General features: G+C 37.9%; 1 protein-coding gene across 3 annotated transcripts in view; it reads left to right on the forward strand.

Moving 5' to 3' along the window:
• Positions 1-14,938, forward strand: part of LOC121638714 (septin-9-like) — an 82,114-nt gene that overhangs the window by 28,358 nt on the left and 38,818 nt on the right. For all 3 annotated transcript variants that reach the window (XM_041983657.1, XM_041983656.1, XM_041983655.1), the window contains exon 2: positions 8,733-9,413. In XM_041983657.1, the coding sequence (XP_041839591.1) occupies positions 8,733-9,413 (681 nt within the window). The remainder of the gene's footprint in view (positions 1-8,732; positions 9,414-14,938) is intronic.

Here is a 14,938-nt window from a genome sequence, read left to right on the forward strand (position 1 = left end):
AAAATAAATATGACATGGTTTTACCCACATCATCTTAAAACTTATCTAGTTTTAGTTTTAAGATTAAGTAAGTCGAGCACTGCTACATAGCTTCAGGCTAACATTAGGTTAGCCTTTCACAACATTTGTAGTTGTACTAGCACAGGAACCAAATCTTTCCTAGAAATGTGCAGCCAAATGTCAGTATTCTTGAAAGATGACTGAATAAGAAACTATTTTAAAATCAACTCCATACTGGTGTAGTGATGCTGGTGATACATGCATGTCCGGAAAGGTGTTTCTGTCCTCCTGTGCCAGTTACCTGTCAATCACCTGATGACCTGGGCTGTCAGTCAGATTTCAGAGGTGTCTGTACTGAATGACATTTGTCAGTAAACAATATGGAAAAGTTATTATTTTGACTTAAAAACTTGATAATGAGGTACTACAACATATGCACTGATACATTCAGATATTACAGATTACCTGATTACCAGGTTTTACTTGCAGCAAATAGCTGCTATATTACATAGTTTATTTAAATCTCACAAATATCCAAGATGAAAATGTTGGTTTTAACGGTTTAAATTGTGAAAAAATGGTTCAGGGAAGATATAAACATTGTCTTCGCACATGGACTCACAGTCACAGTCCAATTCTGAACCCCACTGAGAATCTTTGGGATGTGCTGCAGAAGACTTTGAGCAGTGATTCAACTGATGGAAAAAGATGGAAAATTAACCTTAATTGGTGAACACACTGAAGAAGTAATGATGCCTGTTTGAATGAATTTGTGTTTGAGGCTATTGTGGAAAATGGGTTTCAGACACTACCATGGAAACTACCTGCTGAAACAATATTATGCTTTTCTAAAAGTTTTCTCTACTTATAAGTCACCAGAAAATAAGTCCTCACTTGTGTATGTGCAGATTCGTTGAAGATTTTATAGAAATAGTTTTTTTTTCTGTTTGTTTGTTTTGTGCTAAGTTATATGGGCAGATTGTCTTTTTAAAGGTGCCATGTGTTGTTGCTATTCTGGTGTAACATGCTGAAAGAAAATGAACATAGTTATGTGCATGAGTGTGGTATTTCTAATTCTGGCAGTGTGAGGTTGGTGCTTTACTAAAAGTGTAAATGCAACACATACCTAACACTTTGACTCACTCTGTGGTGGTGTCTGTTTAGATGGCAGTCATTCCTAATTTGCCTTGTCAAGTTAGTTTAATGATAAATTGATTTATTGGTCTTTCTGGCCTTTCTGGGCATTTGTCACTCTCCAAGGCAGCTGAATTTTAAGTAGATCTGAGAAATCCAAACATGAGAGAATCCATCCTTTAAAGCTTCAAGCTTCACATCTGTGGCTGCAAGACATTTTTAGGTGTAACAACTGCTAACCGCTAACTGCTAACAGGTAGCTTCTCATGCAGCACCAAGTATTGATGCTGATAAAGCTTCAAATGCATCAGAGCCAGAAGGTATATCTTCAGTGAAAGAACAGCAAAGAAGTACATTTAAGTCTTTTCTTTATGTTTTCATTGTTTCTTTGACTGGGAAAGGTTCAACTCACTCAGTTTCTCTACTAATGTTGGTTTATTGAAGTGATTGTAATAATTCTTTTTTAAGGAAATGGTACCTTCATTTTACCAAACACAATATAATAACTCCCCAGAAGGTTCTTGGATTAACTGGAGAGCTGTGGGCGAGAGCTTCCTCTCTATGAGCCCTTTACACACGGTCCAAAAGCTGTGTAAAAGTTTTATGCAGCCACTCTCTATAGATTTAGATCAGCTTCCTTTTGTGGACAATAGTTATTCTTCAGCTCATCAAAGAAGCAGAATGCAGGTTTACTTGTCTGAGGTTGAGAGCTGCAACAGCTACACAGCAGCTGCTTCAGTGAAGTTGTTAGAGGATGTCTGTGTGTGTGTGTGTAAAATCTACTAAACTTTTTTTTAGGGTTCATACCTTCCTTAAAAAACGCAGCATAACAGCAAAAAAGTTGAAAGGTTTTATCCAAGCTCTGTGTAAATCCTCATTTGTGTCCTTCTACTTCACAAAACACCTACAGCTCTCCCACAATTTCATTTTGCACAGGATATCAGCCAAACCAGTTGGAAACCAGGCAGTAAATCTGACATAGTGAGCAGCACTGGTCCTGTCAGCATTAGCAAACCCAACACTAGTGGGCAGTTGAAGGAAGTGTATGTTTGACAGTGTAGCATTAAGGTTTTGTCTTACCAAGGAAAATACCAAAGTTTTAAGTTGCATCGTTTATTGTTTGGCCTTGTCCTGTCAGCTGAGAGGGTTGGTCATGTTTTTCCTTGTCTGACCACATCGACTTCTACTCTGTGGCTACTGACAGCAGATAAACCTCCCAGTGTATAAATGGTTTTATATAACAGGCATTTGACAGAGTAACTATCTTGATTGCTTGAGTTATTGCATAAGGCCACAATTACAGGACCAAATTAATTCAAGGTTAGGTTATGTACAGTAAAGTATACAAATAACATCTCCATACCTGTTACATGTGAAAGGAGATAGAGAACATGCCTGTGAGTGAAGTAGATTCTTAATTTACAAATACAGTAGAAGTAAAAAGTTTGGACAAACTTCTTCACTCAATGGGAAAGTGTGTCCAAACTTTTGACTGACACTGCATATAGGCACTGTATTTTATATATTAAATGCATTGCTCATCTGCAAACTCATCTCATCTGCAGTGCGGTGTGACATAAATTTTTTTATAGATCTCAGTTTAAATTATTTCCTGTTTTGTCATGTTCTTGTTAAAAATAGATTAGTTTCATTGTTTGTTCCTGTTTATATTGTTAATGTGCTGTTGATAATATCAATGCGTACTTTACTCATTGGACTGATGAAGGAACTAAGCTGGCATCTTCTTCCACCAATACTGCTTGGACATAAAACACTTCATAGCACTTCAAGCAAATGCTAAATCATGCACTTGCTTATGCCACATGTGTTAGTAGTTGTTAACTTTCTATCTATTCAGCTAGTGAAAGAGTTGTTCTGCATCATTTCATGCATGTTGGCTACCAAAGGCATTTTATAATGGTGCAATTCCAAAATATCAACAGAATAAATAATTCACAAGTCTGGAAAAGCACAAACACTTACCAAGCTGTAACTGAATAAAATAATAATACCTAGCATTAAGCTTCAAGGTGGTGCTGACACAACGTCAAGATTAACTTTATTGTCCCATTAGGGGAAATTTGTCTCAAGCTTTCACCCCAGCTGCAGCCATGAAGTGATGAACAACAATCAAATTCACACATTCACCATTAAACATAGAAGCATACTAACAAATAAAAAATAGTGCAGTAGATTCACAGATAACATACAATGATATGTAATTATATTTAAAAGGTTGCATCGTTCTGACCAACCCAGCTGATCAGCAGCAGGATAGTCAGTAGCTGCTATGGGTGTAAGGACATGCAGTTTAATGTTCACTATGTATAGCTTGTGCTTGAGCTTTACATTTTAGTTGTTTCAGATAGAGAAAATTAGTTTTTCTGTGAGTAGCTGTGGCTGCTAGCTTAGCTCCCCGTTAGAAATCCTCCCTGATTTTCCAAGTACTATCTCTAAATATCTCTATGCAAAAACATTATGCTTCCATGTTTGCAATGATGCATCTGTTAGTTTGATTTTTTTTAATTAACAGAAATTTAACATTGATAAAAAAAAAAAAAACGTTTTCTATCTAAGCCATGCTGAAACATTTCCATAACCTGATAAACTATATGTTGATGAAACATATGACACTAGGTTTCCTTTAAGTTGTGATCTCAATCACAGTGCTGCTGTAAAGTAGGAGTCAACACTGTCATTTCATACTTTATCTGGTTAATGGTTTATTTTAATATCATTAAAATTGTGGTTCTGTTTTCTAGGAAACCCTTTTAGAAGCCCGAGAGGTTTAATAAGTCTTTTCAATGTAATATTAAATATGACACTGATGACTTTCCTCAGAGGAAAATATTGCTTTGGTTGGTTGAAGCTATGATAGTTAGTGACAAACAGATGGCTCTTCCAGTCAGCTGCCCAGCGGTCTTTTGGTGTCTGTCTTTTAGAGACAGTTTTCTAAATTAGAGACTTTTTCAAATGTGTTATTCTGCTTCACTGCAAAGAAAATATATTAAAATTCTTCATTCATAACTCATGAACTTGGTAGTGAAATTCCAAAATTTGATAAGCACCAAAACTCCTGGGATGCATGGTGGTGTGGTGGTTAGCACCGCATCCTCACAGCAAGTTGCTGGTTCGAGCCTCAGTCTGGGGGGGAAGGTTCCAACAGTGGCCTTTCTGCGTGGAGTTTGCATGTTCTCCCCGTGCATGTGTGGGTTCTCTCCGGCTACTCCAGCTTCCTCCTACCATCCAAAGACATGCATGTTAAGTTAACTGATCACTCTAAATTCTCCCTCGGAGTGAGTGTATGTGTTGGCCCTGCTATGGACTGGTGACCTGTCCAGGGTGTACGCTGCCTCTCACCTGCTAAATGCAGGGATAGTCTCCAGCTTCCCCACAACCCTTGACTTGATGAACCGATATAGATAATAGATGGATGGACCAAAACTCCCAGTAAAAATGGCAGTAATATAATAAGTAGTCAGTCACACTGATTGTATTACTGTAATATTAAGGTTGAATATTCATGATGCGTTTATATTGACAATGACATTCATTTGGTCTTTTTAACAGTTTGATTAATGAGCATCTGATAATAAACTTATTCCATATAAACTTTAATTACAAGGATTTACCTATCAAATGCCTTTCTCGGCCTTTAACTGCTCAAGACATTAAAAATGATTGAGTCACCCCTTTTACTTGTTGAGCTATTATCTAAGTAATATTAATGTTCTCTAAAATATATTATTTCCAAAATATTTTGAGATACCATCAATTCCTTCTTTCTTTATATATAGAATATTTACTACCTCAACACTAAAAGTAAACTAAACTAAAAGTATAAATATTTTGTCTGAATTTCAGTAGATAACAGCTATGAATCTTAACTACTACCAGAAATGTAAAAGTTCGAGTCCTCCTCGTGTTGACTTGTTTTATGTTTTTCTGCTCACCCATATACTGCTTTTCTTCCTCCCTTTCTCCAGCATGTTTTTCTTCCTCACCGCTGTCGCCTTTATATTTGTTTTCCTCCCTCCAAAATGTTCATTCAAAAAATACTGAATGTTTGTGTCTGTTGGTGGCGTTGTCCTTCAGAATAAGTGATGACACTGATGATGAAGAGGCAGAATGACCCTCCAACACCTGGGCTGCATTAGAATAGTGGCTGTGAAAAGCTGACTCCGTCATTGTTTTCGTGTGCCTGTAATCCTGATCTGAACTGTGTGAGCTGTGTAATTGTCCCACAGGAGACGCTGTGAGATACTGGACATTGAGCAGTGATAGGTAGCAGAGGGAGGTGGGGAGTTGGTGCTATTGGAGGCTGTTGATGAAGTTCCTCTGAGGTAGACAAGGCCGCTCATTTGTGGCTCACAGTCTGGGAATGTTGCTTTATTGGGAAAATACTCCATCTATTTATCCACACAAATATACATACATATGTTCTTGTGATCCTATACAAGTAATATTCATCCAACTGGAAGAATGAGACTGATATCTGACTGAGAAATCCCATGATTGCCTTTTTCTCCATTCTCTGAATTCCAAGACAAAATTTAAATTGAAAAACTCTAATGTACTTGGCTGCACACCATCAGAACAGGTGTTATTATGATCAATAATAATAATAATAATAATAATAATACCTCAGCCTTTGTCAGAAAATCCCTACAGCTCCTTTACCTTCATAAAATTTGTCAATATGGATTTTGATATACTTTGACTTTCGCTCTCACATTAACAGCTGATAAAAATAAAAAAAAGCTACAGCAAATGCCAGGAGAAGTTAGTGAGTATACATATTCCTAAAGTCATATATATATATAAATATAAATATAAGCAACCTCTCAGTTACTTATAAAATCTGCAAAGCGGTCTTGGCAGAGCTGCTTATTGTCTGGCCTGAGTTGAAAGTTGCCATGACCTTCGACTCCCTCTTTGCAATCATAAAACAGCAAAGCAGGGCTAAGAAGGACACAGTCTATTGGCAGCAGGGGGTTTGGATACCTCTTAAACAGCAGATTTATTATTTTGTATGTAATGTTTTTTTGTTTTTTTTTTCCTATCAGTTGGGTGGATTTTAAAGTTGTTTTATGGTCGCTTACTGGATAATGAGCTGTGCTGTTTTCAGAACCTCAGAGAAAAAAATAAAAAATTGGACTGTGAGAAAATTACTGTTAAAAAGTTTATGAGTGATTCTTTCGTGTGTTTAAATATATAAAAAAGAACATTTCTTTTGCATCTCACACATAATGAAACTTCTGAGGGTTCAGTTCTGTTCCTTGTTGTCAAAGCTATCCTTCTTCTCTTCCCTTTTTGAAGTGTAATGTTCGTTTACAGAATTTACTGACCTTGAATTATTTCCATTGATCTCTTTTTCAATGAGAAGTTTTCTGTGTGCACCACATCATCATGGTGAATCTTCCCCTGTGCCAAGCAGATGAGTTGGTGAGGTCCTTCTACCAAAATGATCATGTCATCCATGTGATTTATTGGCAAAGTGCACCGGGCTTGTTGCAAGCGCCTGAAGCGATATTTTCCATATATGTCCCATTTTTGTGGGGCACTACTTCAGAGTCTGACAAATCTTCCTCAATGCTTTTGCAGAGAAATGCTTCTTTAAATGTTTCATTTCATTTCCAAATTCTCATGCAAAGCTGCATTTAACTTCTGAATCTCAACTTGCCCTCCATTGTTCTATTTTCATAATTATATTACAAACAGGTACTAGAAAGCATATTTCAGTGTCTTCTCAGCCTTTTCCTATTTTGTGGGCACCAGGTAGTTGCTTAGAGAAGCTCACTGCTGCTGATTGCTTTGCAAAAGGCTTGGGGAGGTTGATATTTCGAAACATTTGCATCACCTGCCAGTTCATGGCACAAATAGTCTGATCAAGTTCTAAAACACTGGTAAGAGTTATCTTACTTTAAAGTTAAACCTTTATATATATATATATATATATTGCCATTGTATTTCACTTAATTTATTTATATATTTACAAGACATGTATTATATTCTGTGTAAGATAATCCAGTCACTGTTAAGCCTTGTAAAATGGGTCACCCCAGATGCCATAAAAGGCTTATAAACAGGACCCCAAAACATGGGAATGTTCTGTATGCAACTAATACCAATAAAGAGCAACTCTTTTCTGAAACTTCTTCTGGGGGTAAACTGCATCAGTTGTCCATCATTCTAGAAAACGGTTCCGTCTTGCTGGTTTTGCTTGCTAATCTGTGTGGGAAGGCCAGCTTTGATGTTATTGTGTCAAGCTCCAGATCCTCTAAACAGAGTTTCTACTGGAGCAGCCAGGCTGGGGCATGGTCTCCTCCCTTGTAGCTGCAGTTGCTTAAAAATAAACACATATTCCCATAACACACACTCAGTAGCTTTTACAAGTATTTTGAACTAAATACAAATAGTTGCATGAAACAGGCACATGCACTGAAGCCACACCACAAGCCACAAATAGATGAATTCATCAGCGCTGTGCTCTGAACTGAAGGAAACATTCTTAGGGTGTGCGTGAGTGGACAAGTCTAACTTTTCTTTAATTACGCTGCCTGCTCCTGGCCACTGGATGTGCTCCACAACTCCTCAATGGAGGTCAAATTCAAGTTGACTTTCAGCCAATTGCGTTCTTCTTGAGGATGATCCTTTCCTTAAGGATCCTCATCTTGGACAGTTCAGCTATTTTGTCACAAAAACTAAGCTTAAGGAGAGATGCGCTTCTATCTGTTTGCTGATTTTGGGACAGAACGGGGGCTATTTAGCATCTTTTTGTCTAAATGCTTGGTAGCAAGTGACAGCTGACTGATTTCAGGCATTAGATCATTAGAGTGAAAAGCTCCAAGGGGCTCTGTGTAAAAACCCTACAATTTTATTTTCTAGTCTACCACAGTGTCATGACAAAACAATCCAGAAACTGACTATAAAATATGGTGGAAAAACACACAGCTTGCGAATGTAATGAAATTAAAAAGGTATGGTTTAATTGGTAGTGCATGTTGTTTCTTTTGTGTGCCACCAAAATTGCTTCTTCTTCTCTTCCACCCTCAAACCTCAGCGGTTTTTCTGCTTTGATGCTGTTACCCATGTTTTTTAGAGGGAAATGTTTATGCAGCACATTTAATTGGTCCGACCTTTTAATGAATATTTTATGATATTGTTTCTTCTTTCTATACATCTATCTTGACCCATAAATTGTTTATAAGGGGGAGATGTGAAAGTGCAAATAACAAATTTGTTTGCTTTCAGTCCTTTTTTGTGCATAAATGGCAATTAAGCATGCACATTTTTATATTACAACCGAGTAATGTGACAAAAATAAAAAACATTACCTATAAAGTTTGATACTTCTACAGTCCAACTTTTGTTAAATTTTATATTTTGATGTGTTAAAGTTTGAATTTGCCTTTCACCCATCAAAATTTCTTTACTGAGCTATAACTCCATAAATACTATTTCTAAATACTATTTTAAACATCAACTGATCTATCTTATATAATGTCAGAGAATAAGGTCTACAACCTCAAATTACAGCAAAGTGTAAATAAAAATAAAAAATTGTGAAACAAGTCTTCTTTGTCGCCCTCATGCAGCCCTGAAGAAGTCCTTTGAGGTGGAGGATGTTGATACTTCATCCCATTCATCGCCCGGCTCTCGTCGAACAACCAACTCCCCTCACCGTAATGCCATGTCTCCCACCAGCATCTACTACCGCGACCTGGGCACTGCTGCCCCGGCAACCAACAACAACAACCTCAACTACACCCAGCCACGCTCCATCATGGGTGGAGGAGGCTCCAAGACTCCTGAGCCCGTGTCGCGCCGTTCTGAACTCTCCATTGACATCTCCTCTTCTAGCAAGCAGGTGGATAACATCACCAGCCCCGCCTCCATGCGCTTTGTGACCAACAGCGCCCTGAAACGCCCTGAAGTCCTGGGACACTCCAAGACCCCCGAGATGAGCCACAAGAGGGAGGTAACGTTTGCCAGGACCCTGACTGACTCCCCGGTGATACGCCGCAATGAGGGCAACAATAATAACAACGGGATTACCCGGGCTGCTGAGCAGAATCACACTCGCAAGTTTGAGCCCCCCAGTCCCGGGGATTCTCGCAAACCTGAAATCAGCATCACCAAAGCTCCTCCAGAGAATAATGGCCACCACCAGGCAGTGCATCATCCTCACCACCCCAACCCACACCACAACACCATTGTCACGACCTTCCGCTGCTCATCGCCCAGTCACGCTGGACGCAAGTCTCCCAACCCTGACAGTAAGTCTGCTCAGTCCAGCATGTGCTTTCTTCATATCTCATCATATTTCATTCTTTAACCACACCCTATAACCAACCAACAGCTCTTCTACAGTCCAAAAAAAAAAAAAAAGAAAACAATTTAATTGATCTTTATTTGTATAGCTTCAATTTGCAACAAATACATCCCCAGGCACTTTTAAGGATGCAGTTGAATTCAGTCCAGTTGATTGTAGTAGTCCAATTATAATCAGGTTGAAACAAATTCATCATATGATTCACATTAGTCCAATTTATAATTGTGTTCATGAGATGAAAAAATGAAAAAAAGAGAAGATATTTATCTCAGAAGTAAATTGTAATGTTGTAGTTTTGTTTAAATGAAAATAACAATAATTAGTAATTAGATAAGGCCTCATTCTGGAGGGGGGTGACTGCTGGCAGGAAAGATCTCCGGTAGCTTTCTGTCTTACATTTGACTCGAGGAAGCTTTTCACCAAACACATTCTTCTGTTTCTTCACTGATGTTTAGAGGATGTAAGAAATCGTCCAGTAGCTTCTACAGCATTGTCCTAAAGAGCTGTGTCTTAGTGATAATAATAATAATAATAATAATAATAATAATAATAATAATAATAATAATAATAATATGTTTTATTTCTTGGCGCCTTTCTACACCCAAGGTCACTGTATACAAAAGGAAATCATCCAAAGTAGTAATCATAGCACTTAATTTGTTTTTGCCAACAAAACATATTTTTCAATGTGACAAAAAATGTTAGCAAATAGAAACAAAGAACAAGAAAAGACTGTAGACGTTTTTAATGATTTTTATTTCCCAAAAATTATAAAACTTTCCTGGATGAGTTCTATGGAAACTCATGGATTGGTGATGTCTTTGTTTGGAAATGACACCAATGCTGGATGTCTTATTCACAGTTCCCTACTTGGAAATGGTAAAAAATGTGTTTCATGACAACATTGTGCCTCATGTTGTGACGGAGGTCAGATCAGTTTTATGTGAATGAGCATATTGTCCCAGTTAGCACGAGGGCCTAATTCAGCAGCAGATAATGCAAATGTGGCAGTTCTCCAAGCTGCTGGATTATTGTGCAGTTGTGAGTATAGACAGCATCGTACTCGCAGCAGAGCATGCTCAGCTCTGACGGTGGATCCTAGGAGCTGCTCAAATTGGAACCATTGAAAAGCCTATTTTCTCCTTCTGAAACAACTCACTTCTGTTCCAGTTGAGTCTTCTTGGGCATTCTTTGAGGAAACAATGACAGTATATTGCAAATGTGAACTAATATAAAATTAATTAGATATGAAGGTCATTTTAACAGCTGTGAAATTGTTTAGGTTTTCCAGCTCTGGTCTTTTTTAGAACATTTGTGCCTCCTTGTTGCAATTCCTTCCTGATTCTCCAAACGGAGAGAGCTCAGTCTGCTGTCTACAGCTGAAAAAAAAGAAAAAATAAATCATTTTAATTAATAGATTCTTAAGATTTCCACTTTTGATTCTAGTTTGAGTGTTGACCGATTTCAGCCCGAGCAGGCTTTAGCTGGATCATATTGAACAGTTTTTGTTCTGTGCTAACATTGTGTCTAAAATGAAATCTCAAAGCTATCATCACAATTACTGAACTTTTTCTCCATCCACATCCTTGTCCTGATATCTCTGAGCACCAGAAGCTGTGAAAATGTTAGCTAGCTGATTTGTTTTCCAACTGATCTCTGAATGTATGGATGTTCTTAAATATAGCTTGTGATTGCAAAATATTCTTTGACGGGCTACTCAAATTTATCAGCTGGCTTAATTTCTTTTTCCTCTGTTTTATTCGTACATACTAACTCTTCTAGTTAAGCGGTGCATCGATGATGTGATTTAGCAAATGCTTTAACATGGACTAACCATTGTGGTGTGGCAATCTCAGCACTGGAAAATAGATTTAAAGTCATTGTAAGTGACTGCCTTCTAGTCACATAAAACTTAATTACATTTTCTCATGTGATGAGGGAACAGCCAACCCCACGGGGTGCACAATGTCAAATTTTCCAAAATACATATGATCTGGACTCTTTTTTGAACTTCATATCCTCCTCTTCTTCTAATGCCACTACAAGACCAAACCAAGTATTAGATCTCTCATCAAGAATCCAGCCAGCATCAGGAGCTGTTTGATTAATTCAACGTCTGCCAGTAAAACAAGTAACCGTGTCCTTGAAGGCCAGTCTGTCTGTAGAAAAAGCAGACTGTCTGTATTTGTGGTAATCCACATCTCTTGTTAATGCCAGATTCCAGCCGGGGTGGTTTTTTTTTTGATGTGATGAAAGCTTAACCTTGCAGCACCAGACCAGTACGGCAGTTCAGTAGTAATTAGTGTTATGATAGCTGTGTGAAACTGTACGCTACAGAGAAAAAGGGTTTCTTTCCTTTTAAAATTGCATTTTAATTATATAACTTTTGAGTTATGTACAGAAAACAACTGAGTTCATTACTCAGTTACTATACACAGACTTTTAAAAACCTGTTTCAACACAGACAGCTGAAGCAGTTTCATTTCTCTTAGTATGAAGACAAAATCTATCAAGTTCTGTCACAACTGTTGTATTTGTAAGGAATTTTGAAGCATTTTTAAATGTTATCAGACTAATTGCCACATTTTAACAACACAGTACAAAATTTTAGTCAGTTATAAGCTTATTGTTACATACTGTATGTCAATTAATTAACGACTAGTTTGAAACATCATGAAACTTCAATTAAAGAGGAAAACTGTGTTGGATTGTCCCAATCAGTGCTTCCCAAATTCCTGGATTTCTGTAATTATCCTGTCATTAAATTTAATCTCCTGATGATTTTAGGCCATTTGATATTATATTGTCTTGGCAGGACTGTACCATTATTCTTGTTACAAGCTAAAATACTGCACTTCATCATTTGGCAGATGTTTTGTTGTCGGACTCTGAACGATGCCTCAGTGTCTGCTGGAGTCCCTGTGCGCCTGTGCTGCAGTATGTCATCTTGTAGCTATTGTGTTTTTACTGCATATAGCTATAAATCTCATGTGTAAGCTGTAAATTTTACATGGTTCTACTGAAGATTATCAGGGTTACATTTGCCTGTGTCCGTAGAAGGAGGCCGTAATGGGGTTCTAAATGAGTGTCCTGAAAGTCCCAGAGGCTGTAACTGGACCTTACTCTTTCTGATTAAACTCATGATCAAAATCAAAACTATTAAAAATAAGCAGTAATACTGTTCCAGATCTGCTATTATTGTAATATACCTGCCATGTACGCAGGTTCAAGTAATGTTCTCCAGGTTAATTAATATTTATGATCCAGAATTTAATCTTTAAAAAACATATTAATAGAAAACTGTTAGAAGATTATTTTGCTTTCTTTTCCATCTGACTATTAGCTGGGTTTGTGGGAGTCTGCAAAAAAGCTGCTTTCCTGCCCATTCAGGTTTTCCAAAAGGAAATGACATCACAAAGGCACACAGAGTACGCTGCACTTCCTTCCATACTCTGTGACTGTGATTGTTTCCCCTGCAGTGTGACCTCATTGCAGGGCATTTCTTCCCACTGCGGTCATGTGGTATTAGCCAGTCAGCTTTGTAGCCCATGGTCCTCTGTACTTTGATCAGGGTATTACAGAGAATGGGATACACCAGGATGTTTATGTGAAAGGTCAGCTTGAAAAAGCTGTATACACATCTTCGTTTAAGGGGGGATTCTAGTCAACAGAGGTCACACAGTTCAGTTAAATTTATGTCTACAGCACCAAAGTATAGTCCATGTGGTGTTGTAGAGAGAGAGAGCTCCATGTCTTCTGGGCTGGTGGGGATGGAAAAACTAGCACTACTACTAACTACTATTACAGATTTCTTTTTTTCCCACTAGGCTTAACTAAAAAGATTTATAAACCTCTAATTGCTAATCTCTTTGTTATTTTGAGGTAACAACATAATTATTCATTACTTTTAATGATGGTAGCTCCTTATGTAGCCACAGCTGCCCCGGGGCAGACTAAGTGAACCTTTGCAGCCAATCTGCATCAATAGCTTCTCCGACCACCACCAAACATTCACACCGACACAATGACATATTGATGGCTGGGCAAGTGGGATTTAAACTGCCTACCTTCTGGTCAGTTGGTGACCTGCACTACCACATTTAAAACTATACTTAAAAGAATCCAGAAGTGATTTGTACTACATCACAGTAACTCCTACAGTTGCTCAAATAAAGTACTAAACCAAAATATGCCGACAGCAAAGATGACCATTTTGGAGAATGATTCTTAAAAATTGACATTATTATCCGATTTCCTCATTTGAATTAATTGAATCATCACGACTGGGTCCAGAATGATGATAATTTATCAAGTAGAATTTCAGAGAAATATATATAAAGCCATAAAACTTCAGATTCTGGAAAGTTTGCCTCCTGAGAGTGACGATTGGTCAACGCTGCTACATATTCCGCATTTTTTTTTAAATCATTTAAAGTATTCCTTTTAAACTTCTAAAACTCGAGTGCCTAAAGGGTTCATATTTTACTTAATCAAACAGTGAAATAATCCAATCACCTACATCAGTGGTTTTCAAACTGGGGGTCACGAGATAATTTCAGGGCGTCACCAGATAATTAAAAAAAACATATAGCCTACATTTTTCAAATAAATTTGGGATTTTTTTTAATTTTATTTATTTATTTATTTTACCAGGGCTGTCAAATTAAACCACTGAAGATATAAATCTTGAAAATGAACACATTATTGTTTTAAAACAATATTGCATAAACAATAAAGTAAGTACACACGCCATATTAAATATCTGAGTTTGACATTATCTCTGTGAAAGAAGCTGACTTTGGGCATCTAGGTGCCTTGCCACAGCGGTGAACCACCAAAAACCACTTTATCTTCCAGCCTTACATTTAGAGGATGGCTGCAAGATGACCCATTTGATTTAACACACAATTAATCACTAATTCGTCGCATGGGGTTGCAAACACCAATGCATCTTATCTTGGGGGTCATGGCTCAAAAAGTTTGACAACCACTGATATACATTAGTAAAACCACAAACAGGTGACATGAATAACCCTGCACCATCATGTTACGGTGCATCATTCTGCAGGATATGTCTTGGCTTCATGGCTAATCCACCTCTGCATGGATGCAGAGAAGCAGACCTGCCTCCTACTCAGAAGCAGCTTGAGGAACACACTAGCCTCTAACCAGGTTCAAAGATCTCAGTCCAACTGTGCAGCTGCAGGATGCGCAGGAACAAGTCCACTTTGCAACCTACTATATCTCATCTAACAGACACCACAGGACAGCTCTGTCTGTGTCTCAGCAGAGCTGTCTTGCAGACACGAGGGAAGTCTAAAAAAAGCTGGGAAGATGGTTTTAATGCTGTGGCTGATACTGGTGAGATTGCAAAGTCATCTCCAGTCTGGAGACACTGGACTAATTCTGTTCCACCCCCATCTGCACAGCAGAGCCAAGTAGGGAGCCTTGTCTTGCTTTTTATCATTT

This window comes from Melanotaenia boesemani, chromosome 4 (genome assembly GCF_017639745.1).
Source record: "Melanotaenia boesemani isolate fMelBoe1 chromosome 4, fMelBoe1.pri, whole genome shotgun sequence".
Classification (NCBI taxonomy): Eukaryota; Metazoa; Chordata; class Actinopteri; order Atheriniformes; family Melanotaeniidae; genus Melanotaenia; species Melanotaenia boesemani.